The following is a 24,221-nucleotide window of genomic DNA, read 5'->3' as shown; positions in this document are numbered from 1 at the left end:
TAAAAATCGTGTTGGTGTTGATCCACATAATGGACAGCATTGTGTGGATTTTGTTTCCGTTAAAACGTTTAGAACTTTGCCATTTATTAAAGTTATACATAGTTCATAAGTAATTGTGACTTTTTTATTGCTATCAATTTCGTATTCGAAAGGAATTAAAGCCTTTGTTTGTCTGTCAAGACCCGACTTTTCGGCAACTATATGAGTTGGCGTTTCTTTGGTGAATTCTATTGTCACGAGCCTGCAAAATCGAACAGACTGTGGTGTAGCATTTACCCATACATTTCTTTCAAATAAGTCTATAATACTTATCTATAAGTTTAATAGGTATTAGCGACGTGACAAACAATGATTGATCAATAATGGGATCTTGATGTTCTTTGAAGCTTTGCATGTGAATTGTCTGTCCAGTAGACCCATCGAAGCCATTATTATTTATTATATGGCCATGACAACACTTTTATCGGGTCTCGGCCTGAAGCGCATTGTGCCTCCACGCGTCTCTGTCCTGAGCGCGCCTTCGCCAGTTGATAACCCCAAGTGTGAACAAGGTTTCCATCACATGGTCTTGCCAACACGTTCGGGGTCGTCCTCTCCTTCGTGTCCCAACAATCACCGCATCAAACGCCTTACGAGCCGGAGCGTCTTCATCCATACGGGCAACGTGGCCCAGCCAGCGAAGTCTTTGAGATTTCACTCGACTGGCTACGTCAACATCACCGTACAGCTCATACAGCTCGTGGTTGTATCGGATGCGATAAACATCGTCTACGCAGATTGGACCAAAGATTTTTTGAAGAATTTTCCTCTCGAACACTCCAAGAGCAGCTGCATCTGTCTGCGTCACTGTCCAGCACTCCGCACCATATAGGAGTTCTGGAAGAATGAGCGTCTTGTAGAGTGTGGTTTTTGTGCGTCGAGAGAGAGCTCTACTATTGAACTGTCTACTGAGCCCAAAGTAACACCTGTTGGCAAGTGTTGTTCTCCGCTTAATCTCCAGACTGACATCATTTGTGCTTGTTATAGCAGGGCCTAGGTAGATAAACTCCTTGACGGACCCAAAGCTATAGGTTGCAGTCAGCTGAGAATCAAGACGCCGCGATTCTCTGTTAGAACACACCATAAACTTTGTTTTCTCCATATTCCCTGCCCATCAAAGCCATAGCTAGCAATTAATTTCAGCTCATTCATGTCCGGATACTGTTCTAAAACATCTTTCTGCAATAAAATTAAACAACTTTCTGTGTGATCCAATAAACATTGCAGTGGTACTTGCGCAACCGTTTCAGTTATATTTATTCCATTTGGCCGACATTAATCCTTAGCCTCTACTAATTTCTTGTAGCTTGGAAATACGTTGAAGCTACGACTATTGGCTAGCAAAGCAGTATTAATATATTGCCTTTTTGTCAGAGAATTTTATAGGAGATATGCCAGAGCTTCATCTGGAGATATCTTAGATGTTGTCTCTTCGGATTGGGTGACGAAATTTTTTAGCGGCAACAGCTGCAGCATGAAGTAGAAGGTCTCTCTCATGTCCAACACTTTCTGCTGCAATGATGCCAACTTTCTTTTTAACCGAGCTCCAGCCTCATTATAGCTAAGAGTAGGACGACCTTCTTTAGGCGGTGATGGAGTCCCAGTTACCGCATTGTCCAGTACAATTATTATATTCTGTGAGAGCCAGTGTGCGTGGACTAGCAATCGATTGTACTTTGGCAGGTATTTTTTAATATGTCCAATAAAATGTTTAACCGCATTAATAACTTTTTCCTTTAAGGGGTTATACATATACAGTTGTACCGCGCAAAATAATGAAATTTTATCGATTTTTTTTGACACCATAAAAAATATTTATTAAAAATGTTATACTGACGTTGTTTAGTACATGTTTCTGGGTACTTATTTAAATTTTTTCATAAAAATATTAAATAATAAAAATGTTATAGCCGAATTCCAAGATCGTTTTTTTTTCGATTGTGTCTTGCGGTGGACCGGTAAACGGTTCATCCGAAATCGAAATCGATTTAAAAAATTTCGTTGGTATATTGTATTGACTAGCTAATATCATAATAAATAAGTGGTCAAAATTTGTTGTTGATCGGATTAATAGTTTTTTAGTAATCGTGTCCACCGCGAAGGTAATTTTGAAAAAACAATCTGAGATAATCGCGTTTAAAGTTTCAAGTTTGTTCAAGTTTGATGTGCAGGTAGTGCGCTATAAATAGCTACAACTTCGGTTCTAATGCTCCGGATATTGCCCAATTTTTCTAAAATGAAATCGTTTACTGCAGCATTACATCGATTGTTTTTGGACCATATTTCCAGAAGCTCAGAACGCATAAATTCATATGACACTGAAAAGTACCGTTTTTTCGAAAACGAGCAAAAGCCAGCAAAGAAGACCAATTAAATTCGAATTCCTATATATTTATAAGTAACTTCACCTGGTTAAAAACACAACTACTTTTGTTACACATTTCTGCACATTTAAAAAATCTTTATTTGGCCGCATATGAAATTGGGATCTATATATATGTGTGAAATCCAATTTAGGTTGCGAGCGCAATAAGACAACGAACGTGAGTGACGCCAAACTTCTATAATAGGCAAAACAGATGCTCGCTAGCTTTAGATGCCGAATTAGTTAAAGCCGAGCGGCCGAAAGGGAGGCGGCTTGCGACCAACAATGCTTAAGTTAATAATTAATTATTTAATTAGCAATAAGACAACGAACGTGAGTGACGTCAACCTTCTATAATAGGCAGAACGGATGCTCGCTAGCTTCAGATGCCGAATTAGTTAAAGCCGAGCGGCCGAAAGGGAGGCGGCTTGCGACCAACAATGCTTAAGTTAATAATTAATTAATTATTTAAACTAGTTGCTTGCTGCTTGACCCGACAAACTTCCTATTATACATTAATTAATATATATTCACAGTTATGGATTGCGACGGGATTGTATTAAATGTTGCCACAATTTCGAAGTGCCTTTTAAAAGTACTGCCTCAGAAGAACGTGTAAGGGAACAGGGAAGGAAGACTGGAGAACACCGGCAGCGACAAACGCTGTATCCCTTTGGAGCAACCAAGAGAAAAACGGATTAACTAATCACAACGCCTGAAATTTTCCGTTATTATTGGAGAATCGAATTCAAGCACAGAGGATCTCCGCATTCTCATGGCATGTACTGACTTGCTAGTGCTCCAAATCTCCAATAAATTTTATTGATAAGCTTATTACTAACAAGAAAGGTTAAGTTAAAACCGGATATATATCGCAAACATCGGATATAGTTGGCCGATCCTTATGGGAATAGGAATATATAATCCAATTTATTACAATACAAAATCTAAAAAAAAGTCCCAAACTTCTATCTTCAAAAATACGAAAGTTGATATTTCTACCAAATACCATTTCCGATCGTTCAGTTATATGGCAGATATGGGATATAGTCGGCCGATCCTAATAATATTCGGTAGGTTGGATCAACTGACCAAAAATAGAATCTGTATTAAATTCCAGCTTTCTATATTCAAAAACACGAAAGTTGGGTCATTTCCGATCGTTCAGTTATATAGCAGCTATAGGATATAGTCGGCCGATCCTTATGATATTTGGCATGACGTAATGTTTTGCTGTCCGTCTGTCTGTCTGTCCGTCTGTCTGTTTCTACGCGAACTAGTCTCTCAGTTTTAAAGCTATCGTCTTGAAACTTTGCACACACTCTTCTTTCCTTTGCACGCAGTATATAAGTCGGAACGGCCGGGATCGGCCGACTATATCCTATAGCTGCCATATAACTGATTGATCGGAAATGGTATAACTTTGGTGTTTTTAGAGTTAGAGAGTTCAAATTTAACACGAAAGCTATTTTTGGCAAAACATTACGACGTGCCAAATTTCATAAGGATCGGCCGACTATATCCTATAGCTGCCATATAACTGAACGATCGGAAATGACCCAACTTTCGTGTTTTTGAAGATAGAAAGCTGGAATTCAATACAGATTCTATTTTTGGTAAATTGATCCAACCTACCAAATTTCATAAGGATCGGCCAACTATATCCTATAGCTGCCATAGAACTGAAAGATCGGAATTGACGCAACTTTTGTGTTTTTAAAGATAGAAAGCTGGACCTTGGTACAGATTTTAGATTTGGTCAGTTCATCCAACCTACCAAATTTCATAAGGATCGGCCAACTATATCCGATGTTTGCGATATATATCCGGTTTTAACTGCAAGGGTATATCAACTTCGGCTCCGCCCGAAGTTAGCATTCCTTTCTTGTTTTTCTTATATATATATACATATATATATATTTTTTTTTTTTTTGCCTTATTACTCCTCTCGGGAGCTTAGGGCCTCTACAAGGGCTCTCCACGTAACTTTATTTGCCGCTGTTTGCTTTATTGTGTCCCAGCTGATGTTCTTCCGGGATATTTCTAGGAGTGCTGTACGGCGCCAGGTCATCTTTGGGCGACCCACTCTTCTGCTTCCTTGTGGGTTCCATTCCAGAGCCATCCTTACGATGCTTCCTGGTTCCTTCCTCAGAGCGTGGCCAATCCATTTCCATTTCCGTTTCTTTATTTGTTCCTGGATTGGGACCTCTCCTGTGCAGTGCCATAAGTCCTCATTGGATATTCTATCTGGCCAGAATACCCCAAGTATTATTCTTAGGCACTTATTGATGTAAGCCTGCAGCTTCATAAATATCCTTTGAGTGGTTAGCCACGTCTCCAATCCGTATAGCAGTATGGATTTTACACACGAGTTGAATATGCGCAGCTTTGTTTTTCTGTTTATCTGCTGCTTTCTCCATACTCGGTGTAGTCTTCCAAATGCAGACCTCGCTTTGCGCAGTCGGTTCTCCACAACACTTTCCACTCCACCATTTGATGTTATGATAGTACCGAGGTAGGTGAAGCTGTCGACGAATTCGAGGGTATTATCTCCGATTGTGATGTTGTTTGTGTTGGAGTTGTCGATCCGCATAGCTTTCGTTTTTGATGCGTTGATCTTTAAGCCTACTGCGCTGGCTCGGATCTCGAGGTCCCTAGCTTTGGCTTGAATGTCTTGAATGTCACAAATTTGTGAGCCAAGAGACATAGGTCATCCGCGTTATCCAAGTCTTCAAGATGTCGGGTGAAGTTTCAGGTGATTCCGCGTCTGTTCATGCATACTTCTCTCATAATTTCGTCGAACTGGTGATAGAGGACATCCTTGCTTTACGCCTGTGTTCGTCCGGAAGGGTGCACTAATTTTCCCGTTGTGCAGTACCGCCAGCTCAGCATCATCATACATAGCTTTCACTATATTTATGATTTTCACTGGCACTCCCTTTCTTAGGGAGGGCAAGTGCCCTCCATATCGCTGCTCTGTCTACCGAATCGAATGCCTTCTGGAAATCTATGAAAAGGAGGTACAGCGGCGAGCGCCATTCCACAGTTTGTTCGGTTATTGCGCGAAGTGTGTTTGCCTGGTCTACGCAGCTCCTGTGTGGTCTGAAACCTCCTTGTTCATCTCGTATTGTTGGCTCTATTTTTTCCTGAAGACGTTCGTTTAGTAGAGTGGCTAGTAACTTGTGTTCAACAGGGTAATGCCTCGCCAGTTGTTGCAGTCACTGAGGTCTCCTTTCTTCGGTAGCTTTATGATGATTCCTTTTTTCCAGGATGTTGGGATCCGCTCACTTTCCCATATATTATTGAAATGTGGATGCAGTGTTTCGGCCATTAGTTGCGTGTTAATCTGGAGAAGTTCGGCCGGTATGCCGTCATCTCCAGCCGCTTTGTTGCGTTTTAATTTCCTGATCGCATCCTTTATTTCTCTAATTGATGGTGCCGTGGGTGATATTCTGAGGTTATTGCTTGGTACAATACTCCTGAAGTTATCTTGCGTGCTGCTCGGTTGTTCTGTGCAGCTGGTCGCCATCTCTGGAGTTGTGCCTCATCATCAGTAAGGAGTCTTCCATCTGGGTCCCGCACTGGTTGGGTTCGCCTATGGCAGCTTCCGGTCAGTTGACTAATTATCTGGTACAGTGAGCGCATGTTGTTCGAGTTGGCTGCGCTTTCTGCATTTTCAGCGAGCCTGTCCAGAAATTTTCTTTTGTCGTTTCTTGCTGACTTCTTCACCATCTCGCGAGCTCGCAGTCATGATCTGCTTTCGACTTTAGGCTGTTCCGTTTGCTGATAAGTTCCCAAGTGTGCGCTGATATCCAATCCGTGCGCCTGCGTTGTCGGGTGCCAAGCATCTCCTCCGCGGTGCTCCTCAGTATACTGCATGTTTGTTCCCATGAGTGATTCAATGGTTGCGTTGTCATCTGTTCAGGCAACGTTGTGGCCATTCTGGTGGATAGGTTGGAGTCATTCAGCCGTTTTACGTTAATGGGAGGCGGTCTTCTTGTGGTCCTGTTGACAGTGTTGCTATTTCGTCTGAGCTTGATTAAAAGCTCTCCGATTATCAGCTCGTGGTCACTGTCGATAGACGCACTTCTCCTATTTCTAACATCCATTATCGAGCGTCTCCATTTCCTACTTATGCAGATGTGGTCGATTTGGTTGCGAGTATGTCCATTCGGAGAGGTCCATGTGTATTTATGGATTTCCTTGTGTTGGAATACAGTGCCACCAATAACCAGTTGGAAGGTCTGACATAAGTCGATTAGCCTGTCACCATTATTGCTGCGTGTGCCAACACCATGTCGGCCCATGTTTGTTTCCAATCCGTTGTTGTTGGGGCCGATTTTCGCATTGAAGTCTCCCATGAAAATTTTTATGTCACCTCTTTCGATCCTAGTGAGTGAGGATGTGAGGAGTCGTCTAGAAGTCGTTGTAAAAGTCGTGTTTGATGTCATCGCTGGCGTCTTCTGTTGGGGCATAGCACTGCACGATGGTGATGAGTCTAGCATTGCATCGGAATCTGGCAATGATGATTCTGTCGGAGGAAATTAGTGTCTGTTTGTACTGTTTGGACACATATATCCCGACTCCGCTCCTGCCTCCATCATTGGTCCCGCTGTGCATCACTAGATTGCCGCTTGATGTTGTTGTTGTCCCGTTGCCTCTCCATCTCATCTCACTGATGCCTGCGATTGCGATCTGCATTTTCTCCATTTCTCCTTCAAACTGCGCCAGTCTGGTTGGTTCCATTAAAGTCCTCACGTTCCATTGTCCAATTCGTGTCCGTTTTGATATGCGAATGGTCGTCAACGGGTTGGGGGGGGTGGTTGGTTTCTTCTCTTCTTGTATTAGTTTCGTTAATCAGTTGTTTTTCAGTTGATCCGGTGATTAGCCAGGTGAAACCTATCCCAGAGGTGGGGCTGCCACCTGTCGATATCTGGGAATACGGTTTTTCGACCTCACATGTTTAGTAGCATCGGAAAAGAGACCACTAAGCATAATGAAGCCGAAAATTTTTGGAGGTCATGATTGCCATGAGTGGGGTTCTAACCCACGACCCAACGCTTAGCGTGCAGCTACACTACCCACTAGGCTATGGGCCCCCCTCACTAGCAGTAATCTACCAAAATTCTAACCTAATCTACTTTGGTTACCTTTCAATATTGGCACTTAGCAAATTTCAGAAACGGCGATCGATCTAGTCGTCGCTACGTCGCTATTTCTTTATGGGTGCGCCCTAAATTGATTTACAAAGGTTAACGATCTGGGTGTCTTATTATTTATTAGATTTGAATCTTAAGATACCCTAGTATCATATAAAACTTCAAACTCCTTGCCAATTTCTAACTGACCTACCCAGAGGGCCAAATGTTAAACGAAACTTTCGTACAATTCTCGTAAACGGACCTAAGACAGAAATCAGCGGGAAATGACAAAAAAAATCTCGCAAAATTTTTGGAAATATATAATATAACAGCGGGAGCGGTACAGTTTTTGACTGATGTGTGAAGGAGACTGGCTTCAAGCCAAGCTGAGACCTCTTCTTTATATACCCTTGAAGGGGGTATTATAATTTTGGTCAAAAGTGTGCAACGCAGTGAAGGAGACATCTTCGACCCTATAAAGTACATATATTCTTCTATATAGATCAGGATCACCTTCTTAGTTGATATGAGCATGTCCGTCTGTCCGTCTGTCTGTTTCTACGCAAACTAGTCTCTCAGTTTTAAAGCTATCGTCTTGAAACTTTGCACACACCCTTCTTTCCTTTGCACGCAGTATATAAGTCGGAACGGCCCGGATCGGCCGACTATATCCTATAGCTGCCATATAACTGAACGATCGGAAATGACCCAACTTTCGTGATTTTAAAGATAGAAACCTGGAACTTGGTACAGATTATATTTTTGGTCAGTTGATCCGACCTACCAAATTTCATAACGATCGGCCGACTATATCTTATAGCTGCCATATAACTGAACGATCGGAAATGGTATAACTTTGGTGTTTTTAGAGTTAGAGATTTCGGATCTTGTACGAATGCTATTTTTGACAAAATAATACGACCACCAAATTTTATATGGATCGGTCGACTATAACTTGTAGCTGCCATATAACTGGAAATGACCCAACTTTCGTGTTTTTGAAGACAGAAAGATGAAACTTCATACAGATATTATTTTGGCTTACTTGATCTTACCGCTATAACAAAACCCCGCTATATAAATTGGGTTATATTAGGATACTCTCATAAGGATCGGCTAACTATGTCCGATTTTAGCGGTATATACCCGGTTTTAGCTGCAAGGGTATATCAACTTCAGCTCTGCCCGAAGTTAGCTTTCCTTTCTTGGTTAATTTTGTCATGAAAAATATTCATAATTTAATTTTTGCTGCAGTGTAACCACGGTGAAAAGTAACATAACTTTGGCGCACAGACTGCGACTAACCCGATTTTTTTTGTCGCGAGTTTAAATTTTACACTTTGAGAGAGTTTTGTGTGCTGTCAGTGTGAAAAATACTTCTTCAGTAGTCAGCGGCGCAGGCTAAGTTTACACAGGCGTGGCTTAGATAAAACAAATATGTATTTCAAAATCTTCCACGCTGACGAATATCAAAGTGACGATTTTGTTTTGCATTTTCTCATAACAACCGCGATTTGGTCATATTTTGGCGGATTTATAAAACGTTTGCGCATCAACATTTTTTTTTTTTTTTAATTTTTTTTTATTTATAAATAAGGTTTTGTTCAGGTATAATTCAAAATTATTATTATAACTGGATTTTTTTAAGAAATATCTTACCTTCTCTTTTTCAAGTGTAACACCAGAAATGAACTGTTTCATACAAAGGTACGCTGTTTTCTGAAGTTCTGGTTTATCATTTTCCATCACTTTAAAAATTATGTTTATAATTTTTTCTTTGTATCCTATGTCACTTATATAGTGACATGCTGCTAGAGCACGCAACGCGCTGGTTCTAAGAGGTATAAGATTCGTAACGTTTTTATAGCAGTCCAACTTGGCTAAAGTGGCATCTTCAGCTTCACTTAACGTAAGCAACTCATGAAAAAATAGTTTGTGATAAGTGTTCGTCAAATCTGAAAAAAAAAATGTTTTTTTAATAATTTAAGATGGTTTTAATAATTTAAGTAATAAGTTATAAGTTAATTATTTAATATTTTTTTTTAATCATTTAAGGGTATATGTTACACAAAACCCTGTGGTCAAAAGTTTTCAACGCAGTGAAGGAGACATATTTCACTCTATTATATATACATATGTGTATATATTCTTCATCAAAAATCACCTTTCACCTTTACATTCACCTTACATATATGCCTTATATATTTCTGTCGTGTATACTTTTCTGTTAATGCGGATTCTGCAAGCCGCAGTATGAGTCGCAGTTTTTGTATACATGATAAGCTTATTAATGAAATTATTGAAAACATATGATTATTCCACTTTATTTTATTTCCAAAGTAAGTTTTGATGGTCGTCCTGCTAAAACACAAACACCTTGAAATCACTCTGAAAACTCTAAAGGCCTACTGTATAAAAGGCAAGAGATTTCATTAGTATTTACAAAAATATTTATTTTACCAATTATGTCAACAAAATGCTTTATTTATTAACGCAAATAAGTCAAAAACTGATTAATTACTGTTACTATTAATTAATTACTATACTATTAATAATTACTATTAATTACGAATTTTTCCAAACCATATCGGTGTTTTTGAAATCACTCAAAACAGGCATGTTTGTCACCTTAAAGCAGTGGTCGGCTCGGCCCTATCCCGAGGGCTTAGGAAATTTCTCTGCTCGAGCTCTGCTTCACACACACAGTATAAATGTGTGAAACGTCATGCTCACAGCCTTCTTTCTGCTATTCGTTACTAACACCAAAGATTATAAAGTACATAGATGGGACATCAGGGCCCAAAACGGTCATTTTTTTGCGTCGAGCTTGTTGGTGAGGGGGGAACGCACATGCATACGATTCTATTTTTAGAACTCTTTACATGTATCCGTCAACTACAATGTGAGCCTTTGTATGTATGTGTGACTGCTCGCACGAAGGCGTAAAAAGGTTTTGGCTTCCAAATTTCAATTTCAATTTCTCGTTTCTGTTTTCGATGCGCCGATGTGGTAGTTGGTAGAACAAATAGTATTTTGATCGCCGCAGATCGATACAGGATGGTAGCGTAATGCATAAAGTAGTTACTCTATGTGTAATTTTTCTGTGTTCAAATCCTCGTAAGGACTTTGAACTTTTTCTTTCTTGTATAAATATTATAATTTTTTTTTTCATTAATTGTAATATTTTTCTTTAATAATAATAGTAATATTTTTTCTTTTACAATTGTAAAATTGTTTTATTCTTCATTATGTCCCGCTAATAAAAATGCTAATAAAATTTCAAGAAAGTCCTTCCGGTATTTTGGCATCCGACACGTCCGTCACTTATTTTTACAACAACTGTAAAATAATGCAATTAAAAAAAATAATAATAAAAAAATAAAAGTAAATATAAAAATAATCATAAAACTAAAACTTCATCAATGTTGAAACTAACTCCCGCTAATGGAATCGAACCCAGGACCCCATGAGTAAGGACCACGCACTATCCATCTAGGCTACCCTCGAAGTTGGTTTTATGATACTTAAAATTGGTGTTAAAGGAGGCGCTAGAATCTATACCAAAAACACAGTTGACGAGTAAGGATAGTAAAAGATATTTCTGATCTCTTTACTCTCACAGTGGTTCGGTTACAACGTTTCAAACTTTCATCGTTCCAAAGATGTTACGATCTAAAAATAGAATTCTCTCTCTCCCTATCTCATCTGCCAGCCGTTTGTCATGGAACCCGCTCTCAAATGTTTTCATTATTACAGCGGGTTCCACGACGGAAAAAATGAAAACATTTGAGAGCGGGTTCCATGACGCGGCCTACCAAAATGTCGTAGAACCCGCACTTATAGACATTTTTACAGCGGGTTCCATTATGAACTGAGACGATGTTAAGGTGATTTTACAATTTTGTATTTTTTTTTATTGGATTAAAAATTTAGGAAAACACATTAAAATAATAAAACAATAATATAAATAGATTTAAAATAAAAAAAAAAAGGGACTTCCCGAGCCTGGTTTGAACTCGTTTTACTTTGCACACCAGCCAAGCACTCTACCACTCGGCTATTCCTCATTCTTTGTCGCGCGAAAAATTTCTCAAACTTAACTTGTCGCGCAATGGAACCCGCTCGTTCCAGCGGGTTCCACTGCTGGAACCCGCCATAGAAAATTTTTCTTTGTATGAGATGTCCCATCTATGTACTGTATAATCTTTGCTAACACTAATACCTTAAGGGGTTATATACCTTTTTTATTTTCACAAAATCGAAAATTTTTTTATTGCTTTATCTTGAAGAAAAACTCCTTAAGAACATTTTCCAAAATTTTCATAGAGATTGGAGCAGTAGAAAAAAGTTACAGCGCTCCTAACCGCGCGCCTCATTGCGGCTTTGAACTGAACTTGAAACTTTAAACGCGAATATCTCGAAATGGTGTTTCTTGAAAAATGACTTTGCGGTGACATGGATTGGCGGAAAACTACTGAACCGATTTACTTCAAATTTTTTTTTAAATGTTCGTAATGAAATTCTTCTGTGCTTGAAAGATCGACTTTTCACGCACAAACTTTTTTTTCGCCGAAATGAATTTTTTAGTGAAATTTATCTGAAATTTAGTGAAATATTTTTAAATCGATCGTTCAAGCACAAGGAAATACACTAAACTAATGAAATTTTTTTACTTTTATGGTTTAAGTTGACCTGTTTGACCTGGGGAACTGTCACCGCAAGGCAATAAAAAAAGCCTCTTAAGGAAACAGCCACCCCTTAAAAACTATTTAATATTTTTCCACCAAATTTTGCACAAACATTGTTAATAAAGTGTACTATCAAAAAATTAAAACACCCCTGTTATTATATCATTGCTACATACCTAAAAAAAATCCGAACTTTGCTTTTTTCTTCGACAAAGAAGGTATATAACCCCTTAAAATCATATCAATGTATTGGGGTGCCGACCACTGCCTTAAAGCCGTGGGGGGCAAAATTCACACATGTTAAAAATATGAGTGTATGAGTAGCAGCAAAGAACATTATTCATTATTCATTATTCATTATTCATAAAGAACATTAGAACAAGAGTATTCGCTGAGCGAAAAAAAGTAGTTTTATTTCATTTTTCGTTAAATTGAAGGTTGAAATGGACTCTAAAATAGTCTATTTTATTTAAAAGAAAGCTTTTCTCATTTTTCTCGAAAAAGTTCTTAAAAAATAAAAAACTACGCTTTCCTGTTTATATTTTCCTATAGAAAAAAATGTTTCCAACCCAATTTTTTAACAAATTTTTCTCAGTATAAACTTTTTTTTTAAGGTTTTTTTTTAGGTTTAAGTTTGCGATGCCAATAACGCAAAATGGCAGCAAATGAAAAAGCTTCTAAAAAAATTTGTGAGTGCTCACACTGCCAGAGTGCTGGCAGCTGTGCGGCAACATTTACGAAAACATCTTAATTGACGCATCTTATATATTATTTAAATAAATTAAACCAACAAAACTCTTCGAAAAGCCAGTATAATAAAAAGACATACAAAATATACAGTGAATTGCGAAAACTTTGCAAATCTCTTTCTAAAACTGACTTAATGTTATTAAATAAAGGTAGCAGCCAGAGACAACAACGGCCACAGCGGCTTCTCCCTTACTTCAACCACATAGTTTCCATAAAATAAAAAATACTAAAAAAGTATAAAATAGCATTAACACTTCAGAACCTATTTAAATAAGAAAATATTGTTCAATTCAATATAAGCAATTCATTCATTTAATATTAATTTTCTTAATTCATTTTAAGTATTACGAATATTGAATGATTCCAATATCTCACATTCCTTATTATTTTATTAATTATGCAAAGAGAATTGACGACAAAAACACATAAGCGACAGTAAAATCATTATGGACGACCTCTTGGTAAGTTTGAATAAGTGGTCAGTGCATCAGGAAAGGCAGTTAGACAAAGCAAAGGAAAAAACTCGTCAGGAAATAATTGGTGGTCAAGAAACAAATAGAGGTAGCGAAATGATGTTAAGTAAAGCTCTGTCGATCGTAGCGATCGTAGAAAGTGCTGTTGCTAGTGCGCTCGCAGTTCAAAAACAATCATTTGAAACACAATTACAGGAGATTAGTGAGCAGTTAAAAAAATGTACAGTTGAAACCTCAGAGGTGGACACTTACACAGATGCCGAGATCATTGAATGTGTTGTGTTGTGTGTAAGGTACCTGTTTGGGGACTATCGCTTAGTTATTGAGTTTTGGCGCATTTTGCCATCTTAATATTTTCTTTATCCATTAGACCTACGATCCTTCCAATATATACACACTAAGAATAAGTACCACATATGGCAAAATTTCAAATTTTCTTCAGTACCAATAAGACAGCGAAACAGTTAAGAACAAAAAAATATACAGTTCACTGCCAAAAGGCTCTACGCATTTAGGATCATTGTTTGGCCCTTCGAGCCGGATGTTTTTGTTGTTTGCTGTGCATTGGTTCTTACGGTAATTGTTCTTCAATGGAGCAATTAAAAGCATTGGTGAAGGGACGCGCCAGACTCAAGGCCAATATCACACGGACCTTGGCTTGGGCTAAGGACGCGCACCAATCAGACGCCACATCAGCGGAAGTGCCTTGGCGGCTGGAGCATCTTAACACAACATGGAAGGAATTCATTCAATTCATGAAATAGCTATTCTAGACGAAGTAGATGTCTATGTGGATCCGGAGCATGACAACGCTTTCTACGAGAGAAATACACGCATTCATTACTTTCGGCGATGGGAGGTGCAAGACATAGCCCATCAACTGTGAACAGCGAAAACGGCAGCAGCGGGCTGCAAATCAATAACGCAATTATCAGTTCGCTACAACAACAACAACGAGCAGTTTGTGGGAGGGACTAAATAAAAGATATAATCCTCCACGGAACATAGTGAATTCATTTATGGAGCAGTTTATGAAGTTGCCAACAACAAAAAGGTCTAATGCAGCAACCCTGCGGAAGGAGTCAGACTCACCCACATAAGAGGAATTCTTCAAATTCTTCACGCATCCAAGCGCGTTGCGAGGAGCTGGAGCTAAGCAAACGCGAAACAACTGGAAGTAAAACGGCAGCTTCTGTTGGTGGCAAAACAAAGAAGCTCACTCATTCGTCCCATACTACAGAACATCGATTGTATGGATGTCCACAATTTTTGAGTATGTCTGCAGGACAGAGAATCTCGTTTGCCGAGAATCTCATATAGGAGATACCCCTATGCTACAATTGTCTGAAACCTGGTCATGGGGTCAGAAAATGCATATCGACGTTCAACTGCAGACAATGGTCAACACCATACACTATTGCATCTGCAAGGTACGCAATAGAGGTCTGCAGGAATACATTCTTATTGCATCAGCCATAGAATACATCCGAATGGAATAGAATGAATGAGTGCAAGAGACACAACGAATTGAGTGAGAAGGAGTGAGAGAGTGAGAGAGCATTGTAACTCATGGGCATTCTCTTGCTTTGAAACCGAGTGGGCTGGGTGGGAAGTAAAAAGAGTGCTTTTGGAATGGAAATGCAGCCGAATGTCTCGAATGGTTTTTGAAACACACTATGCATTTATTTATTTTCTTCTGTTGCGCAAAACTCTTCTTTAATACTTCTTTAATAATGATTGAGGGTGAATTATGATGAAAGTGTTTTTTAACTTATGGTTATAACTGTTATTATTATTTTCTTAGTGTTTTTTGTTTAGTTTTCTTAAGTTTTTCCAAATTAAATTATTTTACAAAATTTTTAGCGGCAAAATTGTGCTGGAAAGTTATTTATTAATAAATATTGAAAATATTTTTCAATCCATATAAGTAAAATATGAAAAATAAAATATACAGCTTAATAATGAATATTTTTGAAAACAAAACAATGACTTACTTCCACTTTTGAATTATTTTATTATCAGCGTCTAAAAATAAAGACCAATATGCATAGCTGTATCGTACATTCTAGAATGCATTCGAAACAATTTGAATGAGAACTGTAACTCTAACTCTTTCAATTTGGTTTTCATCCCCCGAATGTTGTGCGAGTGAGATCATCCCCAGTCGCACTCACTCATTCATTAATTTTCGTCTCAGCATTCTATCTCACTCAATTTATTTTCGAGGTTGTGCATTTGAATCTCTTTTTTTATCTATTCATGCAGACCTCTAGTACGCAACACGCAACTGGTACAGTAGCTCAAACTGGCGAGGATCAGGATGATCCTAACGCACACATCTCACCGGTGACTATTAGTCACGTCGCACAAACAGAAGGCGCCCCTGCAATTGTATGTGCACAAGGCACTGCAAGTTCAACACAATCAAATGGATGGAACAGAAGCACCCTGCCCACGGTCAACGTTCTGACACTAAGGGGGATTTGGTAGGATGCCTACTCCTTTTGGACACAGGCTCAGAACTGTCATATGTATATGAACGCTGTATACACGCACTTGGTTTGGCTCGTACGCCATCCCGCATATTGGGCACGAGAATTTCATCAATTAAAGCAGACACAACAAGGGAATGCAGCACCCTACGCATCCAATCCCGTATTTCAGAGAATCAACTGGTAGGCCAGAGGCTTTTCGAGACTCTATCAAGCACTACCAACTTTGCATTGTGACGTATGGAACGTATGGACGTATGGAACAACATTCCACATTGGGAGGAAACGCCCATTTTGAGGCATGAGGTTATTGATTGAGGTGAAAACCATATAAGTAATTTCGAAGGTTTTTAAAAGCCCTTACTATGGCTAAAAGTTCCTTTTTATTTTTCGCGTATAATTGTTCAGTTTTGGTTTTGGTTTGGTTTTGAAATAAATGAAATTGGTTTTCCTTACTGAGAAAGCACCGCACCAATCATATCCTTGATGATTTTTAATTTTTAATTGTTAAATTTATACTTCTATTGTTAAACATTATTTTTGATCGAAATATAATGCAGTACTATAAACGAAAATAGAATTATATATAAACGCCCAGAATACGCAAAAATGCCCAGAATTGGGAAACGCTGTCTCATATGCATAGACCTGGTAGACTAAGATAAGCGCTACTAAAAATATATCTAAGCGCGTGCGCTTCGGCTGTCTTCCTTCGTTTTCTCTTCTCGTACGCTTTCGGCCTCTTCTCGTACGCTTTCGGCTCGGTAAGCTTTATCACATTGATCATTATGATGATTATCGTTATTATCATAGTTTTGGTAATTGTGTATATCTGTATGCTGCTGCTCTGTATGTTGACCTTATATTAAATAATTGCAACAACACAGGTAAAATACATTTTTTGTTGTTGTTTTTGTTGTCAATTATTGCTCTAGGGACCCTTTATAAGGACATAGGACAATATTGGCAATATCCTTAAAGGATCAAAAGTTGTGTTATGGTGAGTTTTATTTTGATAAAAAAAAAAATAAACATCACGAATAACACAGTGCGACAAAAAAAGTAAAATTGGAGGAACTTTTGAAGAGACCTAGTAGGAATTGTTCATTAGGTCGAGTATAATATAAAACCGAATTTGAAATTTTTCATACACCCTCAAATCTTGATTTATTTTGAAAAAACGGTTTTTCGAAAGTGTTTTGCTCTTAAAAATTCCTGAACGCGTAATTTTAGGCCGATTTTCAATTTACTTTCAAGTTTACTACGCTCCGGAGTAAAAGTGTGTGAAAGAAAGGAATGGGCGGAATGGAATGGCACACTATTGCTCCGGAAATCTATGAAGATTGGACTGACTTGTTTTGGGAAAAGCGTTATAACTTCAACAATTTTCATAATTTCGAAATGAAATTGGTCTCGTTTTATTCAAAATTAACGAGACAATATTGATATGTGTCAAAAATGATACCATTTCTTGGAAATTGTACCGAAAAAATGACGTCAAAGTTTGAAAAACATGACAAAAATTCAAAAATGTCAGTTTCTTTTGTAAAATTTGTATCCTTTCTGTTTAAATAAATTAAAGATGTATTTTTTTTTCAAAAGCTACAACATTTTACTATTGAAAAACGTAAAAAAATTGAAAATCGGCCTAAAATTACGCGTTCAGCAATTTTTAAGAGCAACACTTTCGAAAAACAGCTTTTTCGAAATAAATCAAGATTTGAAGGTGTATGAAAAATTTCAAACATGGTTTTATACTATAATCGACCTCATGAACAATTCCTACTAGGTCTCTTCAAAAGTTCCAAATCACTGTCGCACTGTGTAATCATTATTTTTGAGTTTTATTTTTTTTGTTCAAGCTTAATGATTATTTGTAATTTTTGTTTTTTTCGATCAAAAATAATTATTAGTCTTGATTGAAAAAATTAAAAATCGATAAGTAATCATTACAAAGTAATTTTTACAGTATTACTTATAATGATTACGGTCCCTGGTTTGCTGTAAATATCCGTATCAATTTCGGTGTTTATGAAATAATATACATCCGCGTATACTTATTTGTTCTAAATGGAATCTGCATATTAGTTTTTGAATGCTCTTTAATAATAATATTTAATATTTCGTTTTCCAGATCTTTTCTTTGATCTGCAGAAGATATTTATACCCTTGCAGGGGGTATTATAATTTTGTCCAAAAGTGTGCAACGCAGTGAAGGAGACATCTCCGACCCTATAAAGTATATATATTCTTGATCAGGATCACCTCCTGAGTTGATATGAGCATGTCCGTCTGTCTGTTTCTACGCGAACTAGTCTCTCAGTTTTAAAACTATCGTCTTGAAACTTTGCACACACCCTTCTTTCCTTTGCACGCAGTATATAAGTCGGAACGGCCGGGATCGGCCGACTATATCCTATAGCTGCCATATAACTGATTGATCGGAAATGGTATAACTTTGCTGTTTTTAGAGTTAGAGAGTTAAAATTTTAAACGAGAAATATTTTTGGCAAAATATTACGACGTGCCAAATTTTATAAGGATCGGTCGACTATATCCTATAGCTGCCATATAACTGAACGATCGAAAATGACCCAACTTTGTTTTTGAAAATAGAAAGCTGAAACTTAGTACAGATTCTATTTTTGATCAGTTGATCCAACCTACCAAATTTCATTAGGATCGGCCGACTATATCCTATAGCTGCCATATAATTGAACGATCGGTAATGGTTTTTGGTAGAAATACCAACTTTGGTATTGTTAAAGATAGAAGTTTGGGACTTGTTTTAAATTTTGTAAATAATAATAATAAATTGGGTTATATTATCATATTCTCATAAGGATCGGCCAACTATATCCGATGTTTGCGATATATATCTGGTTTTAACTGCAAGGGTATATCAACTTCGGCTCCGCCCGAAGTTAGCTTTCCTTTCTTTTTTTAATATAAATTCTTTTAATGGAAGAATGGTGCTTTCTTCTGTTAAATGTAGGTTTAAGTTGTTTCCGTTACCATTATTTAATTTTTCTTCTTTTCCATTTCATTTAATAACTCCCTTAGCTGTATCAATTACAGCTTCTATTTTTTTTAATTGGTTATAGCCGACCAGATCTGAGTCTAGCTCTTCTATTTCAAAAAAACTATATCGCGTATCAAAAATACTTATCATATGATAATATTTAATTATTTAATGTCTATTCACTGAGAATGCTCTTTTGTATATTGGAAGCTCACATTTATTTTTAATAATTCCTGTTCTAATATTATTATGTTTTTTTTCGCGGTCTTTCAGAATTTGGAAATGGCTTGTGCATCAATAAGAGCGTCAGCTAGCATTCCTGTATTCATCATAAAGCTTAGAGGCCCAGACGACCGAGGGGCGCTCGAGAAACGATTTTTTAGTACATATTAAGCTATTTGAAATTTGTTAAGCTAAGAGGAGTTAGTAAGGAAATTTTAAATTCTATATTTTAAATTAGAGGGACAGGAAAGAGATGTAATAAAGTAGAGATCATTGTAGTTTGAACATAATACCCTAAAAGGGTCATGCAGTGCATATGTCGAACTACAATGGCTAAGGAACAGAGGACTAAAGTTTCGACTCCTTCTATTAGGAATGTTAAATTTTAAACGTGTTAGTAAATGCTGGCTATCTACATCCCCGTTAATAAGGTTATGCAGAAAAACTACACCGAGCATTGTCCTACGATTTGTTAAGCTAGGTAACTTTATAAGTAAAAATCTGCTACTGTAGGATGGAAGCTGAAGATTTGCATCCCAGTATAGACCTCTAAGTGCAAATATTAAAAAGTTCTTTTGTACGGATTCTATGCGGTCCTTATGTACTCCATATTGGGGACTCCAGACACATAAACCGTACTCTAGTATAGGAAGGACCAAAGAAATAAATAATGTTTTGGTTATATAGGGGTCATTAAATTCTTTTGACCACCTTTTGATAAAACCAAGGACTCCTATAGCCTTATTAACCATTAATATGGTCGGCAAATTTAAGTTTGATGTCTAATAGAATGCCGAGATCATTAACCTGGGTTAATTTTTCTAAGGCAATCCCATTAATAGAATAAGTAGCTTGCAGAGGGCAAGAACGATAATAAGACATATTTACGCTTGCATTTTGATCCATTAAGTATTAGATCATGAGCACCATTTTTGAAAGTTATCAAGTTCAGACTGAAGACTGCATTGGGCAGAAATGGATTTGTACTGAAGACAAAGCTTTATATCATCTGCTCATCTGCTATCTGCTAGTTGTTCTCAGAAAAAAACGGACAGAAAATAAGATTTGCTGCTTGAATGTTATATGCGTATGGCTGATCTGTCAATTTAGGCGGAGAATAAGTTGTTTGAAAAATTTCTGCGAATAGATCGGCAATGGCCTGATCAGAGGTCGCAGAGGAATTTTTAAACGTAAGCAGTGGTGGAAAAGATACATGTTTACGGTTAGTGTTTACACAATTAAAAAACTGCTTCGGATTCTGAGTAAATTTTATCCGGCAGCAACGAATATAATTCCTGTAACATTCCGCGTTATGCACGGTAAAATTCGACCGAGCTAGTAGGTATCTTGAAAAATCAACACTACTACAGGTTTTTTTGTATTTTAGTAAGAGCCTATTTTTAATATTTTTTAGGTTAGTGAGGCACCAAGGAGGATTTGTTGAAGCGGACGGATATTTCCATGGCACACAGGAGTCAAAAAATGTATTTAAAGTACAATACAATTTTTCTAAAGTGACGTTAAGATCAGTACACGCCAGAATATCGGACCAATCGTATGTATCAATAAGGCTATTAAGTTTCTGAAAATCAGCTTTACGAAAGCAGCGAATCTTTTTTGCCACGCATAGAGACATCTGATCAATACCAGGAATAGTTTCGATAGAGACCTCCAGCGTGGGGTGATAAGGATCCTCTGGGGTTGAAAGGGGAAAAGCTCTGGAGAGAGCAGTACCATGAGGATCAGATACAAAACATAAGTCTAAAAGCCGACCTAACGTATTTCTAACATGGTTAATCTGACCTAGGGACATGTCAAACATGCCCGCGGTGAAGTCATGGTGAGTGATAAGTGACAAAGATGGTGAGTTATACACGTTGGACCCCTTTAATTCTGGTATATTAAAGTCACCCACCGCGACGAGCTGGTCACGATCCGTCATAAGATTAAAGACGTGTCGAATAGCGGACAAATGCTGCCAATATGTGGGCGGTTCAGACATAGGCGGTATATATGAACATGTAATGTATAAAGATTTCACGGACATAGTGATTTTAACGCAAATAAATTCTATGTCACCAAACTCTTGGGATTTCACCTCTTCAGAAGCAAGAGTAGAGTCTACCGAAATGAGCACTCCACCCCCCCTTCGCTGAGGTCGATCCCGTCTAAAAGTGGTGTACTTACTTGGAAAACTTCGGAGCTAAAGATCTCCGGCTATAACCAAGTTTCTGTGAAGGCTATAATATGGGATGCAAAGGAAGAACTATCAGAATATAGGTTAGGGAGTTTGCTACGTAGCCCCCTAGTGTTCTGATAGGTAAGTGTTAGTGACGATACTAGTTTTTTGGGTTAGTGGACAAGCAAGAGGTGGAAGGTTGGTCAGTGGTTCCGATATTGGGAAGTCTCACTCCCACTGGTTTTATAACTTTTTTCATTACGGAACTAGGCTGATGTTCTTGGACGAAAAGATTCTCTGGACAAAAACTGGAAAAACAAATCGTCTTCAACATCAGCGCGGGCTGATTCAATATTCAATATTTAAATTTAGTTATGTCCTCCATCTTTATATCGGCTTTTGTTTTGTCCTTGATATAAGCCGAGATATCAATCTCTGTAGTATCAGGGGCAAGCCGAGAAACAAATATATGTTTCGATGGAGGAATCACCTGTAAGGGTTTTGGTGTCGCAGGTACGAGAACTGCAGCATCAGTCGGTGCCGGTGGTCCGGACTTTGGAATACCCTTTTGGGTGACTCTGGCGGGGGTTTCATTTACCAGGACCTGTGGTATCACTTGAAGGGATATCACAGAGGACATTTGCTCAGACAATTGCTCATTTTCCTTGATAAAGTCGGACGGCGAATTGTTCTCAGTTCTAGCCCTTGGGGTGGCCAAAGATATGAGCGGCTGCGGTATTGATGGCTAAGTAGACTGAGGCGGATCACAAACAGCGGATTTCTTACGCTTAGAAGACTCCGTTAGTAGCTGAAGGCTGCTAAACTGAGTGTCAAGCGCACAGAGTTGGTCATTGACTTTACGAAAACCAGTGATCAACTCTTTAAATCCATTTTTGGTCTGTCTCATGAACGACCTCTTTTCGCCTTGGACAGCACGACAATTTTCACAACAATAGTGTATGCCCGACCTACGGGAAATGGCATCCGAAACTGAGGCAGTAAATCCGGCACTTGGCGTGCACGACGTTTTCACATAACCAGCAATGGATGGTAGGCTGGGATGTGGAAGTTGTCTTGTTACAAGACTTCATAGCGCAGAAAAGTTTAAATTCCATATTTTTTTAATAAATAAAACTAAAATTAATAAATACGTTAAAAAACACAATACCTTGAACCACTGTGCCAAATATGTAGGAAGCCGAAGCGGGAGCTTTGGAGAGTGCAAAAGAGAAATGCAGAAATAGAGATAAGCCGGGGAAGAAGCAGAGCTGAACTATGCTTGGAATGGAAAATATTCAATTTATTAATTCAACCCCAAATATACCACAGCACTCGCGAAGCGATACGGTTTAAGCTTAAGATTCTTAAGATTCACAATATATGCAGTTGATTAAGTGAGTAAACACCGGTTTATCAATATTTATAATAAAACGCAGTGCGCACAAAATAAACACGACCGTTCGCTTAAGAGAAAGAGAGGAAAGTGACATGAGGTTGTTAATTAAATAGGGTAAGCCTACTCGTGGCTTTCTTCTAAAACATGGTTCTCCTCAAATTTGTTTAGTTTCATCGTCTTATTAGCCGGTTGGTTAACAGTTCCAGTTGTTAGCCTTTTATTTTGGGCTTGACCTTGGTGAGTATTCTGGGACTCCCATTTTTTAGATTGATCCCACTTGTTCTGGCTGTAATTATTATTTTATTTATTAATGCTCTGATTATAGCCGTTGTTAGACCTGTTTTGAACCTGGATAGACTCGTCTACCTCCATTGGTTCCTGCTTATTTTTTGGCTGCCTATTAGTGTTCCACCGATTTTGTTGGTTATTATTATACCTACCCTAGATCCAGGAGTTATTCTTATTCTGATTATAATAACCAAATGTATTATAATGTAACCAAATGTTTTGTTGTGGTTGTTATCATCATAAGATGTGTCGCACTTGATATTTGGATCTATAATTTCTATCTGATAATCCTCAATCGATTTTATTGTATGAGAAAGCTGCGATTTAAGGTTTACGATCTCCTCCTTTTTTGGTTTTCATTCAATATTTACAATCTGTTTAATTAAATCTCCTACATATAAAATTGTATTGTTTGTTATTGCCTGATGGTTTGTATGTTCTTGAGGCGGATTCATTTGGAGTATTTTATTTGCTCCAGTCTGCCTTCATGAAGGTTCTGACATTTTGAGAATGTTTTTAATATCGGAAATTAAGTCTTCCACTTTGTATTTTTGTATTTTTACTTTTTCCAAATTTCTTTAAAAATAATAAAAAACAAGAAAGGAAAGCTTACTTCGGGCGGAGGCGAAGTTAATATACCCTTGCAGTTAAAAGGGGATATATGGTAAATCGTAAATATCGGATATAGTTGGCCAATCCTTATGAGAATATCATAATATAACCAATTAATTACAATAAAATATCTATAAAAAAGCCTCAAGCTTCTATCTTCAAAAATACAAAAGTTGGTATTTTTACTAAACACCAAATACCATTTCTGACCGTTCAGTTATATGGCAGCTGTAAGATATAGTCGGCCGATCTTTATGAAATTTGGTAGGTCGGATCAACTGACCAAAAATAGAATCCACAGTTCCAACTTTCTATCTTCAAAAACGCGAAAGTTGCTTCGTTTCCGATCGTTATATTGCAGCTATAGGATATAGTCGCCCGATCCTTATGAAATGGGGCATGTCGTATTGTTTTGCCAATAGCATTAATGTAAAGTCAGTACTCTCTAACAATAAAAACACTGAAGTTATAGCATTTCGGATCAATCAGTTATATGGACGCTATAGGATATAGTCGGTCGATCCCGGTCGTCACGACTAATATACTGCGTGCAA

At 37.8% G+C, this 24,221-nt stretch overlaps 1 protein-coding gene across 11 annotated transcripts in view; it reads right to left on the bottom strand.

Moving 5' to 3' along the window:
- Nipped-A (Transcription-associated protein Nipped-A) overlaps positions 1-24,221 on the bottom strand; it is a 172,588-nt gene that overhangs the window by 65,433 nt on the left and 82,934 nt on the right. For 10 of the 11 annotated variants that reach the window (XM_070278853.1, XM_070278849.1, XM_043210464.2 and 7 more), the window contains one exon: positions 9,205-9,500. In XM_070278853.1, coding sequence (XP_070134954.1) covers positions 9,205-9,500 — 296 coding nt within the window. Of the gene's footprint in view, positions 1-9,204; positions 9,501-10,786; positions 10,885-24,221 lie in introns of those variants that run through there. The other variant, XM_070278854.1, reaches the window with a different exon arrangement.

The sequence above is a fragment of the Drosophila bipectinata genome, chromosome 2R (genome assembly GCF_030179905.1).
Source record: "Drosophila bipectinata strain 14024-0381.07 chromosome 2R, DbipHiC1v2, whole genome shotgun sequence".
Lineage (NCBI taxonomy): Eukaryota > Metazoa > Arthropoda > Insecta > Diptera > Drosophilidae > Drosophila > Drosophila bipectinata.
This window is presented reverse-complemented; position numbering and strand designations above follow the sequence as displayed.